This window comes from Xiphias gladius, chromosome 17 (assembly GCF_016859285.1).
Source record: "Xiphias gladius isolate SHS-SW01 ecotype Sanya breed wild chromosome 17, ASM1685928v1, whole genome shotgun sequence".
Taxonomy (NCBI): domain Eukaryota; kingdom Metazoa; phylum Chordata; class Actinopteri; order Istiophoriformes; family Xiphiidae; genus Xiphias; species Xiphias gladius.
In genome coordinates this window covers 5,588,171-5,611,675 of record NC_053416.1, presented here as the reverse complement: position 1 = coordinate 5,611,675, position 23,505 = coordinate 5,588,171, and the positions used below count along the sequence as shown (strand labels likewise).

The following is a 23,505-nucleotide window of genomic DNA, read 5'->3' as shown; positions in this document are numbered from 1 at the left end:
ATACGCACGTTGAGAGAAGTCCTCCATGGAGCTTGATGGGACTTCAGTGTGTTGCTGCCAAGGAATCTTACGACCCCAGTCATCATTTAAAAACCATTTGCATCGTCAATCTTACTGGAAAACTGGCGTGGACCACCACAGACATCTTTGAAACATTTTTAGGAGCGAGTAGAGTACATAATTATTCGGTCAAAAACCTGAACATATTATTTTAGGGACGTGAACCAGAGAACAAACTGAAGAGGTGAAAGGCCAAGAAAAGTAGAAAGGTTTGGTTTCTGTGCTCCACACCGACCACGCCGTTACTCATTTGACTTGAAACTTAAAGGTGGTGAGGGTCGCGAAAAAAGCCATGGATACAACTACAGAGGGTGTTCAGGAGGCAATGGTAAGTGAGGCTCTTGTTCAGTTAGAGGCCACCATGCAAGCTGCCGTAAGGGAGGTACACGTGGACGTAAGTGCTTTCAAGCAGCGCATAGAGCAGAGGATGGAGGAGCTGTGCGTTTCCAACGGACCCTTGACTGAGGCGGTGACCAGGCTGCAGGAGGAGAACCTGCAGCTCAGGGCAAAGCTGGAGGCCCTCAGCCACCTGGTGGAGGGTTTTGCTGGTGTAAAGGTCGAGAAGAGTCCTGCTGAAGTGAAGGGATGGCACGGGGAGGAAAGTATCGAGAACGGACATGCACAGATACAGTCCAAGACCCAGGAAGACAAGAGGGGTTTTCTTAACTCTGGAAGATCAGAGGGCAGCCTGTCAAGTCAGTCCATATCTACATACTCTGAACCATCTGGGTCAGGTGGAGGATCAAGCCATGCTTCTGCTGCTGCTGCTGCTGCTGCTGCTGCTGCTCCTAGCAAGACCCGTCCCCCATGGAGAGCAAAGAGACATGTTGACATTAATGTGAGTATTCTTAGTGTTTTTCTACGGATGATAAAGTCTACGGAATAAAGAATGTTAGAACCTGCCTCTGGATTGCAGAACCAGAGGTAGACCAACATGATCAACATTACTGGATATGCATGTCTATAATATCACTACTAAAATGAATGTATGGATGGGTGAACAAGATGTACATGGTGTGGTAAAGCTGGCAAACATAGAATCATCAGCTTATATGCACCTGGTCTCAGCTCACCTTTAACTGCCACCTACCAGGCTGCCACTTGGGTTGGGTGATGCTCTACCTTGATTGAGAGGATACAAAAATGTAGATAATGGCTGGGTGATCATGCATTAGTGCTGCTCATAGTAACAAATCAGTATGATGCACCACTTTACTCAAAGAGGCACAAAAATGGTAACTACTACTACTAATAATAAAATGGTAACTGTTTGCTATTTATTGATTGGGTCGTTTCTGAATGGATCCTCATAGAGACTGCAAACAGCACGGTGTACCTGTGCTGTTTGTGACCAGACACAGACACTGAACAAGTTTGAAGGCTTATCAGACGCCAACACGCTGCACTGTGGTTTATAGTACTGTGAGGAGAGAGATTTCAAAACCCTGTAAAGCTCTCACAGTGACAATCATTTTATCCTCCATCACAACATTTGTGGGATAAATATTATTCACATCACAATTTAATTTACCAGGAATGTACTTTACACTTCCATGGCTAGCGCAGGGCATTGCCCTATGATGCCGAATTGCTTTGTTTTCAATTTTGTTTTTTTGCCTGACCACTTTTTTTTTTTACACTGTGCTAACGTCTTTTTGAACATAGCCTGTTACCCCTTCTAGAGTACACTACCATACCAAGAAACCTAAGCTACTACGTCTTTATGTTTTTAGGGGTGCACTTTTTTACATGTAAGCGTTTGTGGCTCATAACCGGCACACCTGACTCTATAGGTCTTCCTTTCCTGGGCACGTTGCCTTTAGCCTGGCAAACTCGCACTTTGCACTCACTTTGTGTCCCGGTCAGGTGTTCAAACAATGTGTGAATGCACCGTATGATCCTTCCAAATGTCACAACGGATCCCTGCATCATCCATGCAGAAGCCACCCTGTTCATTGGAACGCGGTGGTGCATTCTTCGACCTAAGCGGCACGACTGTATAGGTATATGTCCCTAAAGTGCAAGGAAAGCTGCTATTTTCTGTGCATGTGAAAAGTAACCCTTGAAAAGATCAGACATGCTTATGAACTAAGCCTACCCGATCTATAAAAACCTCTGTGTGAGAAAGTAGATGAGAATCAGGATTTGAATTTGTGGCGAGGGCCCCAACTGGAATCTGAGCTCCGAAGTATCTTTGTCTAATTTATATTTAACCTCTGACATCACACATTTATATGGGGATCAGCGGTATAAGCACTGCCTTATAGGCTCTGCATCACCTGCCATTAGTATTATCAGATATTATCATGGAATTGTTTTCAATTGGAGAGAACATCTGGCATTATTAACCTTGAAAATTATACCATTACCATTATATATCCTAACATTAATGATTTTAAAAACTACCCCACCACAAACACATGTATTCACACACTTAATGCCCTTCCCTACCCCCCACCGCAGCCCTCTTCATCTCATGACCCGCACTTATAACAGCAGGTCCTCCAAAGGGCACATGTATTTTTGGGTCTGTGATTTGGGACTGAGCTGCAGCACTTCGGAGCTCCTGCACGCTCTACACCGGCCCCAGCCTTCTCCCTCACCTTAAAAACACGCTGTTTGCGCACGTGAATGGAGACGGGGACCGATCCGAGGACTGCAAGTCTAAGTTATCGATTCATAATCAATATCTGCTCAGTAAATCAAGTCTTCAAACTTTGGAACTTAACTCTAGAGTCACAGCCAGGAATGCAGCAGACTGCCTGACAAACAGTGCCAGTATACTACTCTGCATTCTTGTTACAGTGCCTGCAGTACGCGACTTGTTTTGCCTTTTTATGATGTAACTTATACGCAAACACTGAAGACGGGTACGTAAACAAATCTCTGTCCCTTAATCACTCAGAAATCTTGCTTCCCAGTCAATCCAACTCTCAAATCTCTTAATGGAAAGTTGAATTGTGTCTACACCCCTGTCAATAATACCCCCCCCCCCCACCCCACACCCTGTGAGGGACAACCAGCTGTCCTGTCGAAACACACACCCCGCCAGCATTCCTCTCCACTGAAATCACCTGGTCTTTTCCCAACCGTCGGCCCCCCCACTCTGAGCTACAACAGTTCGACCCCCACTGCACTAAGATAGCCCCCTGATTCACCATCAGTTGATACCACGCTCCATCATTTTCAAATTTACATTATACTACCTCAGTATTTATTTTTTTAAATCTGTTGAGTTCATGCTTTTCTTTACAGTTAGCAATAGCAGGCCTGGAAGGATTTTTGTAACTTTCCGAAACAAACAATCAGACAAGAAAAAAAACACATCAAGCAGCAAGTGAAAAAGAAGGCTAAATCTTTTCCCCACTCTTTTTTGTACACACAACTACTTGAGTCATTTTTTAGTATGTGCAATTGAGTGCAACACCATTAATGTGTTTGACAAAAGATTGTCCAAAAACTGTGCACCCTTATTCCAATTTGAACAGTTTTCTTGTATCATGTTTCCGCCAAGCTGAACCCTGTGCCATTTTTGTTAAGATGTAGTATCACTAATGTCCATTAGATACTAGATCCAGGAAATCTAGTTCAATAGCTGAAGTCCTAATCAATCTAACCATTTAAAGTCGATGATGCGGATGTGTTAGCAAAGAGTTACCTGTTAACTATTTACGGATATAGCAGATATAAAGCAGCGTCAGCATTTATTTGGAGTTGTGTTTCTGTGTCCACCTGAAGAATCAAAGTCCAAAATACGCTCTCCTTTTAGTTCTCCCTTGGTCTTGTCCAAATCCTGAGGGAAATATGTGGTTCTTCATCTGTTAAATGCTCCACTACATTCACCAGCTAGTCGCTAACTCTGTCTCTCTGCCATTTGGTGCTGGACGGGGGAGCGTTCAGTGGCTTCTGAGCTTTTTCGTTGTAAACAGCTCGAAATTAGGCATGTGAGAGCTGCGAGACTCGACTTAACGGTAAAGTTTTGGCCTCACAAGAAAAACGCACAGAGCTGAGAGATGGTAAAAGATACTCAAATGCTCTCTATAGCTGAGGGAAATTGCAGTGTTGTGTTCTCTGTGGGTTTGTTGCCTCAAGCCACCCCTTTTTCCTTACACAAGGCCACTTGATGTATTGTTAATATAAAAGTATTGATTAGTGCAGCTCTAAAGAGAGGCACCAAGCATCTTTGCTTGATTGACGGGTGTTTTTTAAAGTATGTGGTTGGGCTATGCATGCATCTACTCGCTGGCCATGAAGTTAATTTAGTGGGATTTTCAAACCTGAAAAATAAAAGGTAAAATCTTTAAAATTTGCAAAAAGGGTGAAAATCTATTGGGTTTTTTTTGTTTGTTTATTTGTTTTTTATCATTGGGACTTTAACAGTCAGGATAATTTCTCATTGGTGATAAATAAAAAGAAAAAACATTTTGCCAAATGTCTTTTTGTCACTTCTGAAGTGACTTACATGCCCTTTGTTTGTGTGTTTGTCAGTATCCAACCAAAGTGTGTTTGCATGTTTCTAAGGAGCTAAAGTGACATGGAGGTAAACCCAGCCAGAGGTTGAAAGGATTAACAGGGTCAGCCTGTGATATCCCACAGCAGCTCCTGTGGAGCCCACAGATCACTGCGGTGCTAATCTCCCTCCTGATGACGCGTTGACGGACTGGCTGCAATGGCTTTATTGTGAGGCTGCCAGACCACTGCATGTCTCTGGAAAGCAAAAAAGATGAGGGGCTGGGAGAGGGGGGCAAATACAGGCCAAAGCTTCAGACTGATATACTTAGGCACTGTTTTAACGGCACAGGCTAAATCCAATGATTTCCAAAGCATCCATTTGGGGCTATACTGGGATGTAAGAAGAGTTGAGCGGAAACTCTTGCAAAGGGGTTGATTGAAAAATCCAAAATAGCCTCTCAGTGGGAACATGGGTTTGTTGGCCACAGCTGTCATTAAAGGAGAAGCTTTCAGCTGTCAACAGCTGAGGATCACACATGCAGAGAAGTTAACACACACACACACACACACACACACACACGCACACACACAGATTTACCATGGATGATAAAAATTTTTAATTTATTTTTAGCTCCACAGCAGGCAACAGTCTGAAAGACAAAAGAACCGTCTTTGTTTGTTGTGAACAGATCATTGTTGGAGACGGAAAACCCCAGTGAGCGATATTGCTAAGGCAAATGTACAAATAGACACGGACACACTCAGCTGTATTTACCTTCCTGGGCTGAAGGCTAGCAAAAGAAACGTGGTTCCTTACACATTTCTTCATTCAGTTTTATAGTGTTTGACTATTCCTTTTCAAACTAAGACACCAAGTTATGGTTCGACATAAATAATAGTATTGCGTATTTTGAACCTCTTGTCTTTACAAAGCAGGGCACTGATGCAAAAGAAGAGAAAAATGTTGCCACAGCTGCAAAAGAGAATGGCAAGCAAGGTAGGCAGACCACCTGAAAAGTTTCATTCAGGTGACATGACAAGATGATCTCACCTTTGGCCGTGTTTTCACAGAAAGCTCTTCAGTGGACTCTGATGCAGCCCAAACCGCCCGGGACGTTGCCCAGTCCCACCAGCCTCACACCGCCATCACAAAACCAAGCCCGGAGCCTTCTGCCATAGCTAATTCTCTTCAGTCTACAGTGGAAACCCCCAAAATGCCTGGTCAGTTCATTGCTGTTCACATACAGTGTACTCGACGCTACGCCGAATGTTTTCATAAAAACGTATTTGTCGGGTGGATTCTTCGTTTATTTATGTGGCACAAAACCAGGGTGCAAAGTGCTTTACAAAGACAAAATGACAAAAAAAAATATATCAGAAAAAGATACAACATATGAATTTGACACATAAAAAAACCTGTATACACACAACTACAGACAACTTTACAAAAACATAATAGGTAAACTAGGTAAAAGATACTTGTGTATCACGAAATCTGATCAATAAAATATCAAGTATTCAATCTTTTCTTTAGAATGATATGTCTGGTAGGATGTAAAAGTCTGAATAAAACTGTGTACAATATTGTATAATATTCACAAAAAGGGCAATTCAAAATCAACCCTGAAAGGCCAGTGTTAATCAGCTCTACTATAAGTTTGTTGCTGAATAAACCTGAGGGTATAAGTCATGTTGTCCACCATCAGCCATGGACATCATGATTTAGGTTAGTAGTTAGTAGTGGTCTGCCCATATCATACAATATCAAAAACACAACTTTAAAATAAGTAACCTCTAATTTGTATATGTCCTGTTAAATGAACACTAATATGTTAAAAATAATGATTGTTGAACGGTGATCTCTGCTTCCATCGCTGTTACTGATCATTTGATGAACAAGTGCGTGAAGAACTCAATCCAACTCTTCTCTTTCAGACCAGGAAGAATCGGGTCCTCTGACCAAACCCCATCTTCCCCTCACTGCAATGACGAAAGCCAGCGCCGAAGCTCCATCTGTTCCTCAGTCTCCTGCCTCAGTGGCCAAAGCAGCCAAAGAAACCCCGGTAAAATCAGTGGACTCTTCTGCTAAATGTGGTGAGTGAAAAATGTATTTCTCCTGTGTAATCAATGTGTCTCTCCATTTATTTGACACCACTGAAGCACAGAGTCTGCTTTGCCTGTGTAACCAAATTCCGTTCTCAAAATTTCAATTGCCCCCGAATGCAGCTGTTTTCTGTTATGTGTCATCCAAGGTGGGGACTCTCCATGGAGATGAATAATCAGACATTATTGGACGATATTCTCAATGTCTGAGTGCTATTAACCTACCGTTCCATGTTGTCTCCATTCTTTATTCCGATTCTCCTTTTTTCAGACGCCGATGAGCCCCAGCCCCATCTTCCCGTCACTGCCATGACAACCAAAACCAATCCTGAGGGTCTGCTCGCCACCAAATCTGCTCAGTCTCTAGCATCAGTGCCTAAAGCAGCCGGCCATTCTACAACAGAGGCTCCGACTGGGGAAGCAGGGGAATATCCTTTTATAAGAGGTCAGTTAGTGGGCCCTTTCCTTTATGATACTGTGTACCAACACTACAGACTATTGAGATTCGCTCATTGGATTTGATCCCTGGAACTCCACTGAAAACCTGTTTGTTTTGTTCATATATAACTGGACCATGTAACTGTCTGGCATTAGTACATAATAGAGAGTGGAGATGTTTCTTTCAGTGGTGTGTGTGTGTGTGTGTGTGTGTGTGTGTGTGTGTGTGTGTGTGTGTGTGTGTGTGTGTGTGTGTGTGTGTGTGTGTGTGTGTTTTTCTGAGGCAGGCAACAGTCTCAATTACCACACCATAAATATCACAGCATACCGTAATTACAAGCCTTATTAATATAACACATGAGCAACGATTGCTTATCACCCTAGCAACCACCTAGCCACTCCAGGGACCACTTATCAACCAACTAGTAACACCCTTTAACCGCTCAACCATAGCAACCCTGCTAGTAGGCAACTAGTGATGCCCTAGCAACTATCCTAAAAATTCAAGCAGTTACTAAGCAACATCATGGGAACAACCAATCAGAAGCGCCTACCGCCCAGCAGCAACCACTATCAAACACTATCAAACAACAGGAACAACCAAGGAACCACCAGGAATTCCTTATCACCTGAGCTAGCTTTGGCTCAGAGGGCAGCCAACCATTTTAAAATTATTTTAGCCTTTTCTAGTTTTTCATTTTAGGTTTTTCTTTTTACCCCTTTTGTTCAGAGCTTCCTCCTCAGGTGACAGTTCAACTGCTTTCAGTACATACACTTCCGCTTCAAACCCTTTCAGGTCTCAGGTTTACACCTTTTAAATAAACAAAAGAAAAACAAAACATGACATTAACATCACATCCTTTTATGATTTTCTTTTCACTCCATTTAGATCCCGATTTTTCCCAGTTATTATTGTATTTTATCTCCACTTGTGCAGGTACAGCCGGAGCAAGTGAGCCGAGATCCCAGGTATCCCAGGAGCAGTCTGGCTCTGGATCTCAGGCTTTGCCCCATTTTCCCCTCACGGCTGTAACCAAAAGCAGCTCTGAGACTTCTGCTCCATCTAAATCTGATCAGAGTTCTGCTTCTGCGCTGAATCCTTCAATACCAGAATCCCCCACGATAAAGCGAGGCGAATATCCATTTAGACGTGGTTAGTACATGGCTACAATATTGGCGATATTGTTTTGTTTTGAGATGTTATTTGTGCTCGTTTTTCTGGTTAGTTGTCTTGAAATATGGAAAATGAACATCAAAGTTCTAAATACTTTTTTCCTGTGTGCACAGTAAGTTTTTTCCACTGAGTAGAAGTGCTGGGAAATGGAGATTCACATGCTTTATTTCTCTTTCCGTTAGACGTCAGTGAACCCAAGCCACACTTGCCTCTCTCCGCCCTGACCAAACCCAACACGGAGTCTTCATCATCAGCTACACCAGCTCAGTCTCCAAGTCTTTCAGCCTCAAAGGAACCTACGGTGAAACCTGGGGAATATCCCTTTAAACGGGGTGAGTTTAAATACCAGCGGTGCAATGATATGACTCTAAAGTAAAGGTCATGGGTAGTTTTCGGTTTCTTTATAAATTTGTATATATTTTATATGTTTTTTTTCTTTATTTTTCTCCACTTTGATGCCTGTTTTTTTGTCTCATCTCATCAATTCAGTACCAGTTCTCAAGACAACCAGTCCCAGTCTGAAGAGAAGTGTGAGCTTTCCTCAGTCTGCTGGTAAAATATAGTAAAACCTCCAGTAGACCCGTTTATAACAGTTCGAAAAGGCATTAAACTTTCCAAATCTGCAAGTAGAGGCTTTAGTTTTTTTGTGATTTGTGAATGTGGATGTATATTTTATTTTTGTTTGTTTCTCTCTAAATGCAGAAAAATTACTTCCCTCCAAATCAATTATAAAATCTGGTTTCTCACCTAACTTGGACAAGTAAGTGACCACGAATCCTGTTTTAAAACATTAAATTAACTGTCTGTTTACTATGGTCTGACTGATGCCGTTTTTCTGTCACTTTGCCGCCAACTGGCAACTTCTGTCCAAACGTATTTTGTATCCGTTGTCCGCTGTTTCTCCACAGGAAAGCGAACAAGCCAGGCGGGGTCGAGTTTAAGCAGGATGTAGTGAAATCACAAACACTTCCACGCTCCAATGGGGCTCAGGCCAAACGGGCTCTCTTTGAACGGATGAACTCGGAGCCTACCAAGTACGTGTAGCTGAAATATTTTCCATTTCCTCTGGATCCATATCTTCCGTCCCAGATATGAATGACATTTGTGTGGTACAGTGAGTTGTGTTTCTCCTGAACAGGCCAAAGGACTCCAAGCCGAAACTGAAGCGCTCTCAGAGTTTTGGAGTGTCCAGTGCCAGTGGTATAAAACAGATTCTCTTGGAGTGGTGCCGCTCAAAAACCATCGGCTACCAGGTGTGACAATGGGATAGATATTCCTCTATATTCTGCCATATCTCACCTTATAATTAAAATGTTCTTGAATCAGTTATATTGTAATGTATACTCACCAACCCATTTTCTTTGGAGCCCTTTTTTCTTAAAGATGTGTTCTTTCAGAATAATTCCTAAAAGTTGAGAAAACCAGTCTCACCTCGCATACCAAATGATCTTCTTCAGCAGTTGGAGTTACCCGCTCGTTACGGACTTGTAGACGTTCACATTTTTTTTTTCAGTTTTTTTTTTTGTGGGAGCACTTCCCCGTCCCGTCAAGTCCGTACTGGCTGCACAAAAAAAACCCATCAGAAGTCACCCGTTGACATCTTATGCAGCTTTCCATCTGACTTCATTTGCTACAGCTCATCACTCGGCGGGCTGCTACGCTGTGTAACAGGAAGTACTGTGATCATTCGCCTGCACTTGGGAGTCGACTGACTAAATGAATGAGAAGAAAAAGCATGAAAGTGGTACCATGTTGTTGTTACGCTTGTGCTAAAGGTGATGCCCTTATCATGCTTTTCTCAGAACATCGACATCCAGAACTTCTCATCCAGTTGGAGTGATGGGATGGCCTTCTGTGCTCTGGTTCACTCTTTCTTCCCCCTGGAGTTCGAGTTCAACACGCTGGACCCTGCGAACCGCAAACACAACTTAGCGCTGGCTTTCACCACTGCAGAGTAAGCAGGTCTAGAATGAGTGTGGGTGAGGCAGTGAGGGAGTGTGTGTGTGTGTGTGTGTGTGTGTGCTCTGATTACACTGAAGTGATGAATATTTCCAAAGGGTACCACAGTTCAGTCGACTGGTGGAAGAGAGATATTGCCATATCGTACTTTTATGTTTCAGGGAGCAGGCTGACTGTCTGCGTCTGATCGAGGTGGAGGACATGATGGAGATGGGGGACAAGCCAGACCCCATGTGCGTGTTCACATACGTCCAGTCCCTCTACAGCCACCTGAAGAAGTTTGAATAACTCTGTATCAGAGTAGATCACAAAATCTAGATGTTTTTAACCACTTTGAATGAGGGGCCGAGTTGATGTGGAGCCCAAAACCAGCCTCCGACGAGCAGACTAACAGGAAAACCGCTGCTGTGCACATCACTTGAACAATGACACTAGTGTTTGACGGATATTTTTCACTGCCAAGTCACATTTGATCAGTTGTATACTGTATGTGTGTGCTCACCAGTTTCCCCCATTTCCTGTAGCATTGATAGTGGACTACAGATTCTTAAAATGCAGTGCCTTATGACATGTATTGTGATGTGTGTGACTCTAATGTTGCTGTATAATCATCAAATCGATAACAAAGCTGTAATAAAAGGAAACAAATTTAAGAGATGATAGTAGTTTGCTACGGCTGCTGTTGATCCATCGTTATTTGGGAACATGAGCGATGTTACAAATCGCAGGGTCAGGAACCAGTGTAGAGATGCTCCAGTTACAATAAATTCAAATCTTGCCCGTTGAATCTTGTAATATGGCGCAATAAAGCTATTTTCTAATATCTGTTTGTTTTTTGTTTTTTTATCATTGTGTCAGACAAATATGTTCAGGATGTGGAGTGCAAGTGTAATACTAACAACAATGTGTGTGAGGGGAGAGTCATCTTTTCCTCTGGCACCAGGTTACAACCTCCAGGAGCCAAATTCAGGTCAGCCAGTCAGACGGATATGAAATTTATTAGGGTTGGCTGCTGCCGGGGACAGCGCTGGGCACGACACTGACAGGGACTGCTTGTATTCTTACACCACAAATGTTTACACGCCGACAAGATTTAGTGATAGGGACAAGAAAACACGGAGCTCCTAGTTGTCACCACATCAGCGGAGTGCCCTACATCGGTCACGAGACGACATCTGAGCCGACTCCCATCTGCTGAGGAGGACCGTGCGGTGCGGTTGAAGGCGCTGAAAAATCTCCGAGGTGCACCTTCAGTTCATGATTTTCACCGTCAAACTACTCTCCCCGGGGTCGACAACGACGCTGCGTGCGCAACGTCTGTGGCGTTCCTCCCCAGACACCCATGTTGACGCTGATATCTGAATCTGCTGGAGATTTCTCCCTTCGTGTGTGAGCGTTCCACGTGAGCAAAAATTAGAGATATTGACATTAGAGCTGCATCAATTATCGATTAGTCGATCGAGCAAAAAAAAAGAACCGGGAAATATTTTCATAACTGATTCATTATTTGTCATTTTTCAAGAAGTTGTGCCAAAAATGTTGTTTTCAGTCTCTCAAATATGAGGATTTCCGGCTTTTCTCCATTTCATAATCTATTCGGTTGAAAATTTGGGGTTTTTTTTGACTGTTGATCAGATAAAACAAGACATCTGACGACGTGACCTTGGACCCTGAGCAAACTTGAATGTGTATTTTTTTTCCCCCACAAATTTCTGACATTTTACAGACTAAACAGTTAATCTATTAACTGAGGCAATAATCAGCAGATTAATCGATAACATAAATGATTGTTAGCTGCAGCCCTAGTGGACATGCTTCTGCAGGGATATGATTCCAATCACGTGTTTTTAAATATGAAGGCAAAAGAGTGTGGCATGGGAAACAAGGCCAGCTTGTCATCCACCATCAACCCCCATTACCTGTCAGCCAAGTTCACATCACTGTCCAGGGGGTCCACATTAATTACACGCTCGGCTGGGAAACCCATGATGGAAATTCTTATTTGTGTAGGTTTTGGTCCCAACGGTGGATGAAACTTTCTGGAAAAAAAAAAAGAAGAAGAAGAAAAAAAAATTAAGTTTCTCCTATAAACAGTGTCAGGAACAGATTCATCAAATGGAGCTTCACGATGCATAACGAGTGTACATTGCCATCTGCTGGCAGAATCTATTTAGTGCAAAAGACCATTGACCAAAAATACCATTTTTTAATTATTTCTTTCTCACGTGTGTATTACTACATAGTGGTTACTGTTAACACTCACATCAGTTGTAAACACTGTCTTACACCAAACTGAGGGGCTGGCTATCTCCAAATTCATTTTTGAGATCACAATTTATTGTATGTTTGCTTTGTGTTTTGACGTTGTTTATTGTAAAGAAAAGAAAAACAAAACAAAAATCTCCGTGTTTATACCCCCGCCGGAAAAAAAATGCATGTTTCTGAACTGAAAAAGCTGAACCGAAATCTGCAGAAAAGTTTAATTGTGGTGCGTTTACGGCCTCAACCTAGTTAGAACACACTGTGAGCACTCGGCTGCTTTAAGCTATCGCGCTGTTCTGAGCAATTCTTTTGGGTTCAGGTGTTCGCAGTCGGTAAACGGGAGGATGAAAGGCGTGCTCCGTAGACAATGGAGGCAGCGGTGCAAAGTGTTGTCATTTTGAAAAAGAAATACGAGAGACTTACTCTCGTATCTTTCAGTGTTTTTTAAGGAGCGTGAACGCAGCGCTTCCCATTGACCAGGCATCCCTTCCGGTAGATGAGGTCAACATTTCCCTAGATCCGCCATTTCAGTCCCGGAGTTTCTTGTTGCACATTAGTTTTGAATATTTGTTGTAATTTTAACGTTGAAGCGGTAGGGAATTTGGGGTTTGTGGTGCAACGTTAACCCAGTCAACTCAAACGCCTTTACATTTTTTTAGTGGAAGTTGGTAAAGTCTTGGTATTATAGCGGGTTTTTTTGTTTTTTCTCAGCGGCGGCGTTAGTCAACCAAAGTTTTTGTATGAGTTGCGGATAGGGAGAGGCGAAGGGGAAAGGCCTCAAGCCTCGGACAGGATTTCACAGCCATGGCCGGTAATTTTGATGCCGAAGACCGTGCTAGCTGGTACTGGGGAAGGCTAAGTCGCCAGGAAGCGGTTTCTCTCTTGCAGGGACAGAGACATGGCGTTTTCCTGGTGAGGGACTCAATAACCAGCCCCGGTGACTACGTGCTGTCCGTCTCAGAGAACTCCAAAGTGTCCCATTATATAATCAACAGCATCAGTAACAACCGGCAATCTGGCTCAGGTAACGTTGAATTATTTGTCACATAGCTTGCTGCTTCACTGAACTTGCCATACATGTCCATCTCACACTAAAGTTACATTCGGTATTTTAATTTTAAGTCAGGAATACTAGGATTTAGCGCCGTTACGTCCCACTCGCTCGCCAAGCCACGCCAAACTCCCTTTACGAAACGGCCAATTTAAATTGATCTTAGTAAATCTACAAATATGCATAGCCATTATCGCATAGTTAAAGCATTTTCTGTGTCACCGGATCGTACTCTCAAAGTCAGAATATATATAACATAATAATCTATTCTAACTTGAACAAAAATGAAAACTTTAGCATGTGCTTTGTACTGCTCGCTACTATCCACCGCGGTTTATTTTGGATGGCGTTGCTAACTGCCTAGCTACTGTGAGCAAAACAGAAGTCGGAAATTACACTCTTCACTTAAATTATTTGTGGGTTGCTTAAGAGACTAAACATCTTGTATCGGATATATCAGTTGAGCCTGACAATGTAAAGGTCATGGGTTATGTTGTACAAAGTGTGTACTAGCTAGGCAGAGTTAAGTGGAGTACTTTTTAAATGGAGTTTGGTTAAACTTTACCGTTTGGCTACATAGCTATCAACAACCAATAAGACTTATTTTATTCAACCACCATACTCGAGACCATTACTTTATTTTTCCCGACTGAGGGTTGAGGCGGTGTTTTGTCCAAGTTTAGGCAGCAGGACGGTAGCTCAGCGACCACTGGTAGTGAGGTGGGCTGGGCTCCTCCTGCTGCTGCTGCTGCTGCTGCTGCTGCTGCTACAGCTGCAGGGATTGAATGGAACTGGGCTGGCTGGGCTGTCACAACTGGAGGATGACTGGTCAGATTGGCGTCTCTGGAATGTCTGTGATCCTGCCCCGTTGCACATACATAGCCCTGCTCACAGGTCTGCTGCTGGGCTTGTAGCTCCTTATGGCTGTTGAGCAATTCCTGTCATTTCTGGGCTTCCTAAGCATTGGGTAATTTTTATTTTTTTTCTCCCTATTGTAAACAAGCAACTGTGGACAGTGATGGCAATAACATTGTGGTAGTATGAAAAAGGATTTATGTAACAATAAGTTACATAAAATAGGTAAGTAAGTAAACTATCTGTGGGAACAGTAACAAAGTAAGATCCTTTTTTTTTTTAGGAATAAAATCTGGGACCAAATTTTAGCCAAACCAAGCAGAGACGTGTGCATGCCAGTGACAATTAAGTCCCTTTTTGCCGAGGCCAAGAGTATAACAGCTTTTCTCTACTTCAATAAGGACAGCCACTCAAATGGACACAAATCAAATCTGACTCATTACAGGAACACGATGGCTAAAAAAGTCCAGTCTTTACACTATAAAAGTGTGAAATGCCGCTCAAAACAAAATGGACTAATGGCAGTGCATTTTGTTGTACATTTTGATAGGATCGGGTGATACTGTGGTATAGATTTCTCAACCTGTAGAGATTTTGTTTTGTGTCCAGTGAGGTACCTATCTCTTTAATATCTCTAGGCCATTCTGGACAATACTGCAAATCAGTGAACAGGACTGCTTTGTGACATTATTGGATTTACAGGATATTTGCATTAATGTGATGAATTAGATTGATTTGTCATACATTTAAATAACTGAATTACCCCAAACCAGACATCCTGGATATTGTATGTATACATTGTTTCTCACTTGACTTTCTGTAAGATATATTCCGAAAAACTAAAAGTACACTGTCCCTGTTTGGGGCTGTATTCTGGACGCGGGCAAGGTAGTTAGGAACCTCATCATCACCCTTTGCTGTGAGAATATTTGTGCCCCACCTGTTGCCGTCACATGGGATAAGGGATATCAAAATTATTCAGAGACATCCACGTTTGTGAATGTATGACGTGTGTATGATGTATATTTGCGTGAGATGTCTTCAAATGAAAAAGTTGTCAAGTGGGCCTTTGCCCATATCGCCTGCACAAAAAGTGAGTTCTCAGAATAGGATATGATTGAACTTTAAGAGAACGGTTAATCCTCTGGCTTGCAGTGTGAATACAAAGTCAGGGCGAACTAGTCAGTGCTGCCAGTAATTGTGGACCTTCTTGATCTCTTTGTGGATGTTACTATTTTGTTTATTTGTATTTTTTCTGTTATGTTTTACCTTCAACAAACTCACAAAATCACCTTTCCTCTGCCAGGTTTGGCTCCTCCTCGGTTTCGGATTGGGGATCAGGAATTTGAGGCACTGCCGGCCCTGCTGGAGTTTTATAAGATCCACTACTTGGACACCACTACACTTATAGAGCCCATAAGTAAGGCCAAGCACACAGGTTTCATCAGCTCCTCCTCTGTGGGTGTCCCACAGCAGCCAGAGGAGGCTGAGTTTGTCCGGGCGCTGTTTGACTTCCCTGGCAACGATGAGGAGGACCTCCCCTTCCGAAAGGGTGACATTCTGCGTGTGCTGGAGAAGCCAGAGGAGCAGTGGTGGAACGCTGCAAACCAGGAGGGCCGAGCTGGAATGATCCCCGTGCCCTACGTGGAGAAGTACCGGCCTGCCTCGCCCACTGCTGCCGGGCTGGGTCCCCCTGTTGTGGGGACTGGACAGTCGGGGCAAATTGGAGGGGTAGCGGGCAGCACAGATGGAACAGGGGCCACACCGGCCAACCCTCTGGGGGACCCAGGCCAGTACGCACAGCCCGTAGTCAACACTCAGCTTCCCAACCTACAGAACGGGCCTGTGTATGCCAGAGCCATTCAGAAGAGGGTGCCCAATGCCTATGACAAGACGGCGCTTGCTCTGGAGGTAGCGATTCCACCCACCATGCATTTTCTCCAAGGCTGTCCCTCTATTCACTGTTAACCTCTTTTGCCTCTCAGTTTTCTTTTTTGGGTCTCAGCTGAGGCGGCCTAGATTGTCCTGATTGTTAATGGCTTACTCATGCATGTGAGCATACACACAAAGTATCTTTACAAATGCAAGCTGACAGCGCACATGAAGACACTCACAGTGGGATGGCTTTATAGAGAGAGACAGGCACAGATCCTTTACAATGGCCCTTCTTTATGTACACATTGTGGCACACTGGATTCATGTGAATGTTAAATTCATTACTACTGGTGAAACAAGTCACATTGGTTTTAGTTGTTTTCTTGGGGCAGATAAATAAACAGTGTTTGTTCAGATTGGCAAATAAATTACAGTGTTGGAGGTTAGTGAGAGACCGCTTGACAAAATTTTGTTTGTTCTGTGTCCAGTTAAAGGAACTCACAGTGTCTCTACATCACATCATTTTTTGATTAATTATTTATGTAGCCAATGAAATGTCTAATAGTGAAAAATGTCTATCAGTTTCCTAGAGTCCAAGGTAATGTGCGTTGTCCGACCAATCAATTTACAGTAATATAGAAGAGTAAATCCCCACATTGGAGAAGCTGCAACCAGAGGAATTTTTTTAGCAAAAAATGACTGAAACAATTAATCAATCATTAAAATAATTTTTAATTGATTTTCTTTTGATTAGCTTATTTAATAATTATATAATCGTTTCAACTCTAATACTAGCTGGTTAGTGATTAGCCATTATACAGGACCCTGTGGGAATATTAGGTCATATTGGTGGTGGTTTTGATGGGTGACAGTAGATTTCTCTCATATTCCCCAACTTGATTCCATCAAGTGATGCGAACAGTGGGGCTAGATTAAACTCAGAGAGAACTGCTGAGTAGATTAGGAAGGAATAAATAATAGTAGCTTGTGTTACCTTGATGACTTTTGGAGTCACAATCTACCTTTTGACAAGTGCTGGTTTGGTACCAACTTTCAACAGAGCCAGAGCTTTTTAGATTCCACTACTGTCAGTTGTTGAGGCTCAGGGTGCTCTCTCTGCATCCCCGTTTATTCTGAGTCCTGAGTCTTCTCAAGAAACGCAGAGGCGACCATATTGTTTGATTGAAAACGAGTGGAAGACGGTGTGTTTGCGTGCTGCTGTGTGAGATGGAACCGACTCAATGACATTGCACTTAGTTTGTGAACCTTTGCTTTTGTTAAAGTGGATCATGTTATATTTTTGTAGTCTGTCCAAGTATAGACTGTGTAGTTAAGATTCATAGTGCTGTACTCTGCTGTTCTTGCTGTAGATGAGGGCTAGCAATTAAACAGTAATTTACAACTTGGAACTTTTTTTTTTTTTTTTTTTTTTTAAATCAAACCTTTTTTTCTGAAGTGTATTGTCTGCAGCACAGTTTATAACCTGGAATTACACCAGGCTCTGAGTTTCATCTGCTTGCTGTAATTAACTTTTTCTGTATGTACCTCACCTGTTTTTATTCGCTAACACAAAAATTCACAATCACACCAATACATCAGACAGACGACCAACTCATGTAAAGTAGGCACTGCATGTAAGTCTTGACTAACAAACAAAATGAGGCAAGTAAAATGTAAAATATAAGATAATGTCTGGGCTAAAGCTGCTGTAGCCTCCTCCAGACTCCTGAATTAACCCCCTTTATCTCAGATTTGTTCGGCAATTCAAATAGTTGTGCTGTTTTGCCCTGTACTGGCAGATGTTTCTCCTGGTCTGAGAAAACAATTGACCAATCACAGCTTTGTTGGTGGGATTAAGAATGTGGATGTTCTCACATTTTATAAAACATGAATGTACATTAAAGGCCTCCCAATGACACTGTATTACTGATCAGTTCTAAAGGAAAATAAGTAATCGGACAACCTGTGCTATACTGTTCTTGTATGTCAGCTTAACTCAGATATTGGTTTGTGGTTTTGCTGTTCTGCAGTTGTAAATATCAAGTCGGGTCAGTCAATTCTACGTCAATACTGTTCTTTCTAGGGGCTTGCTAGAATCTGAATCGGACATTAGGCTTGTATTGATAGTTTTGACTTGCACGGACTGATTCTGCCGGTGCGTTAGCGCGACTTATATCCCTGCATTCATCCATTTTTTGTCATTTGACAGGTGGGAGACATGGTAAAAGTGACCAAGATCAACGTGAACGGCCAGTGGGAGGGCGAGTGCAAGGGCAAACGAGGCCACTTTCCCTTCACCCACGTTCGACTGTTGGAACAACACCATCCTGACGACGAGAGCTGAGAAACACATGCACTCCCATCACCTGCGCACATCCCTTCTCTTTTGGCCATTTTGTCATGCTCAGAAAGAAAAAAGATGAATACAAGCACACAGTATATGAACCTACGAGCTAAACCGAAAAGTGCTCCTGACCCTGCCAACACAAGACGTGTGTGTGATCTTGCCTAATGTCATTTTGATGGACGTTGGCCATACTAAGAGTTTACACTAAGGTCAGACTGATATCGGGTTGCCTATATTAGCTTCTTTCTTTTTTTTTTTTTTAGTCAGCATTACCCACTACCGGTGTTGGCTTCCTCCTTGACTACAGCCACATAAAAACTCTCCAGAACCTGCAATGAAACATTTCCAACAAGTAGATAGCAACACTCATTGGTTTAGTATTTATTGTCTTACCTAGAATCACATGGGAAAATCAGTTACCAGTTTCATCTCTGTACGCCCAGTACACGGAGAGGTGTGTTTAGCCTACCTTAGCTCTATGACTAGAAACGGGTAAACAGTTACCAGGCTAAGCCAAAAGAGAAAATAACAAGTCATCAGCTTCCAATAACTTCAAAGTGGTTTCTTTACTTTTTGTATAATGTTTGTTTATCAGGCATAGAAGCAAGACATCGTTTCAGGGTGCCTTCACAGCTAACCTGCTTGGTGTTTGGTTCCAATGAACTACTTCATTCAGTTTGGTTGGTTTTTGGCTGGTGTAAAAGCTGTCAATCAAACTGTGGTGCAGACAAAACAACTGGGCCGAGACCATCTGGAAAGTGGGGTTTGCAGTTCGCTTCCGAACGAACTCTGGTGCGGTTTGTTTGTGGTGCGAATGCAAGCCAGACCAAAAGCAAGATTTTGTTATAATCGAGCTCGATTTCATGAATTGAAAAGCTAAACACTTATTAGATCCATCTGCTGACTGGGAACTGTTAAAGACGATCCGTATAAGTGATCTGTATAATTACTCAAGATAATCTGGTAACCATGGTAGGATGTATGCAAGTCAGCTAGTGAGTGCAGGGATCTTCCGTGATACATTACAAAGTGAAAATGTTAAGTCAGAGGTGTTCTGTGCCTGTGTCCTACTCCCATGTATGTTAGTTGTGCTTCATTTAAAAGTGAGTGACACGTAGCGACTACACAGTAACTACGTTACAGCACAAGGCACTCCTTTTTTTGTCTTGTTTCTAACTATTGGCATTATTTATTACACACAAGGTCCAGTCGCAGTCTTGACTAATAATTCCTATAACCGTTTTCCATTTCATTGTGCGCTCTTTGTGTCACTAAATAAGATTAAACACACAAGGCCCAGTGAAGTGCTGCATGAATGGTTGTAGCACTGATGATGCAGGCTGCCAAGCACCAAAACTGTCCAATCAATGAGCTACCTGTCAGTCCATATCGCGTCATGTTTACAGCTTTTTGCTTATTTATAATAACTCGTGAACAAGAAATAGGAGGATTAAGAACTACAGGGCAATAGTATATATATATATATATATTTTTTTTTTTTCCTTTGGTCTGGAACAGATGATCCAAACTAAAGGCGTAAAAGTGACCTTTAGACCAGTTAGACATCGGAGTTGGAGTTTTTTCTTGATCAACATGCAGTGGACTCAGTGATTTCACGCTGCATCTAAATAGAAGCTGCTGATAGCAAAATAATTATTTAGTTTTGAATGGTGTAAAAATCCTATGGCAGACATTCGGAGGAAAGGGAATTAAAATTGTCAAATTAAGGAGTTTGAATATTAGCAAAATGCGACTTTCAGACAGTTTCAGTCCACAATGGGCAGTAATAGGCACCAGTAACCGATATCAGTCGAACCCTAGTTTACACACCTCCAGCCCAGTATTGAAGTCTCCACGGCACATACACAGCAGAGTCAACCTACTCTTCCCTTCCTGCCATATCTGTGTATCCCCACCCACCACATTTCATTCATACACAGAAGGGAAAAAAAAAAAAAAAATCGCTTGCACACACTCAGCTTCTCTCACAGAATCATGAATCGGGGAGTTTTTGTAGTGCTAGACTGTGAACCTCAGAGTGAAACGAGCAAAGACTTTTTTTTGATGACTCCGTCTTGTGGAGAAGGACGGTCCTCCTTGCAAACACGACTTCACCAACTTATTACATACTACCCACACCACAAACCAAGTCCTCTTTTTTTGTACTAAAAGTGGAAAATATTATGATAGAATTGACTATATATATACACACATACATACACATGTGTGTGTGTATATGTATGTATATATATATACACACATACACACGTGTGTGTGTGTGTGTGTGTGAGAATATATACATACACACACACACACACACACACATACATACATACATACATACATACATATATATATACACATACACAGACACACACACCTTACATGCTAAATACTGTAAACATCTTTTTTCCTTCCTTACATTTGATTTTCTTTTACTTTTTGTTACCAGAGACTGTACGTCTGTTATTTTATGTTCCTCTTTTAAAACACTATTCAGCGCCAACACGGATGACTTCAAATGCAGCAGTGTGAAAGAACAAAATAAGCACCCTGTCGCGGAGGACGGAAGGATTCCCTGAGGCTGTTTTTAGAAGATGGGAAAGGTTGAGGGATTTTATTTTTGTCTTCCAGCAGGGTTTTTTATGGCATTATCAGTAGCAAATGTTTTTAAGACAAAAATCCACCCTAAACACTAGTGCTTTTGCATTTTTATGTATAACTGGTAAAGCAGACATTATGTCACTTTGTCATTTCTTGTGCCACTAATATGCTGTGAGTGACACCTGCTGTAGGTTTGTTGTTTCTCATCAGCTTTTCCACATTGAAAACACATGCCACAACTACACATGAAGCTTTTTTTTAAACACGTAGGCCCACAGAGCATTAAGTCCGTATGAAAACAAACCATAAAATGGTCAATTTCTGAGCTAAATGTCATTCTCCAACATCCTGTGTTAGAATGTGCTGTCAGACCTTTTTTCTCAAAAACAGGGTTGTCTTTATCTCCTGTGTTAGTCTGTGTAAGCTAGTGAACACTTTTAAGACGGCTTTCAAATGGTTTTAAAATGTGGTAAATGGCAGCGACACACATGAAACTCTGTTACCAGTGACAATAAGACTGTTTTTGAGAGAAAAATGCACCCTGTGGTCATAGTCTTATTATTCACACGTTCAAGGAGACTAAAATTGGGTTGTACCTTATACTTTCCAAGTCAGAAACTCGTGTATCATCTTTCCCATGATACATAAATGCTGTCGATGTTTCTTCTATGCTGGCAGTGCTTAACTACAATAGGAACATGGTGAGTGACAAACCCCGGCTACATGTAGAAGTTGTTTTTTGTCAGTCACTGGGGAGGATCTGCTGAGTTACATCCTCTCTACCTCATGTCTCATGGATTGGAAAAGATGAGGAGTTTTAATAGGAACTGGGCTGAAGCCTGAGGGGTCAGTCAGTCCATTTTGTTTTTGATATGGTAAATGAATAACACAGAGCCAAAAGGTTTCCAGAGCACTCACATAAATAGCTTTTGTGTTTGTGCTTTCCCAATCACAAGTTCATCAGTCCTGGGGTCAGATGTATAAACGATGCTTACACACAAAAATTATTCATATATAATTTCTCACACATATTTATTCTGAAGAACGTATGGTGAGGAGGTGCACATCTCACACATACGTCAAAATAGCGTATGCATGGTATTCTGAGTGGTATATGAGGGGTATATGGCGAAGCAGAAAATCAAAAAATAAGCATAAGCCTAAATACCTACTGCACCTATATTATAGATGCTTTCAAAGGCACAGACTCCCAGCTTCATGTTGCTGGAGAACTTTGCCAATTCAACTGATATTCAGTGTTTTATTTTCTTTTTCTTTTCTTTTCTTTTCAGTGTCACGTCTTTAGGTTTGTAGGGCAGATGGAGGTGTTGATTTGCAAACAGCTGATTAAGGGTGCGTCTATGTCCGGTTAACGGTTAACTGCGGGACTAGAAGTCAGTTTGATGCACCTGCATGCAATTTCACAATAACTGAGATGTATAGAACAGATGTCATAGAATGAACATAGAAGGTTAGTCTACACAGAATCTTTATGCATCTGACCCCAGATGTCCTAAAATGTAGTCTTGAGTTTACGATGTTTTTATAAATTGTGAAATTTTCCTTTAATTTGTTTTGTTATTGAGGTTCAAATTTAAGGAAATTATTTTTTGTACGCTACATTAATGCCTTTTTTTTCTTTTAAAAAAAAAAAACCTGTAATATGTTTATTGAGATCTTTGAGCCACACCTGTGGGTCATATACAGCTCCATATATATATTAATAAACACATGCTATAGTTCAAAGGCCCATATTGCATGTTTCTTTGTTAAGGTAAAATATGTGAGCTCCGCAAAAATATTAGAATGAATCAGAATTAGTGATTATCATGCTGATAGAAGTCAGCCACAGTTATTCACTACTAGCACAGGGTGCCAGTATAGAGTTTACATGGGTTTATAGGTGACCGGTTAACACTAAATGACTGTTGGTGACAACAGACAAATTGCTATGAAGTGTGCTGCTGCAAATGTGGTGTGTAAGTGATCTGGGGGAAGTATTTTTTTAAAGAAATTCAATAAATTAAATCTGGTGACGGATATATCCCAAAACACAGCATCATTGAGGGGCTTTAATGTGTAAAAAAAAAAAAAAAAAAGTTTTAGGAATTTTAAATAATCTGTTGTATAATTTGTAATCACAAACTTAAAAAAAAATCTAAATCGAAAATGCAAAATATGTCAGTTGTCAAGTGCGGTTATATTTTTTGCATTCAACATAAATTGGATATCCAAAAGGTGATGTTTAAATGGTGGTTGTTGCTTCTGCCACATTTCCCACATTATTTCTTTGAATGGAAAGAAGTGATTGTGTTTCATAGACGG

At 41.7% G+C, this 23,505-nt stretch overlaps 2 protein-coding genes across 2 annotated transcripts; both read left to right on the top strand.

Moving 5' to 3' along the window:
* The first annotated feature begins 315 nt into the window (after positions 1-315).
* Positions 316-10,989, top strand: LOC120802848 (smoothelin-like protein 2). The gene is made up of 13 exons (XM_040151019.1): positions 316-898; positions 5,446-5,509; positions 5,584-5,733; positions 6,448-6,606; positions 6,887-7,060; positions 7,991-8,206; positions 8,410-8,559; positions 8,717-8,779; positions 8,930-8,987; positions 9,052-9,261; positions 9,366-9,480; positions 10,030-10,181; positions 10,348-10,989. Exons 1-13 carry the CDS (start codon positions 353-355, stop codon positions 10,472-10,474), a joined length of 2,184 nt encoding a protein of 727 aa, XP_040006953.1. The 5' UTR covers positions 316-352; the 3' UTR covers positions 10,475-10,989.
* Positions 10,990-12,915: 1,926 nt separating this feature from the next.
* LOC120803007 (adapter molecule crk-like) lies at positions 12,916-20,849 on the top strand. Its single transcript, XM_040151263.1, has 3 exons — positions 12,916-13,472; positions 15,661-16,265; positions 18,439-20,849. Exons 1-3 carry the CDS (start codon positions 13,253-13,255, stop codon positions 18,571-18,573), a joined length of 960 nt encoding a protein of 319 aa, XP_040007197.1. The 5' UTR covers positions 12,916-13,252; the 3' UTR covers positions 18,574-20,849.
* The last annotated feature ends 2,656 nt before the right edge of the window (positions 20,850-23,505 follow it).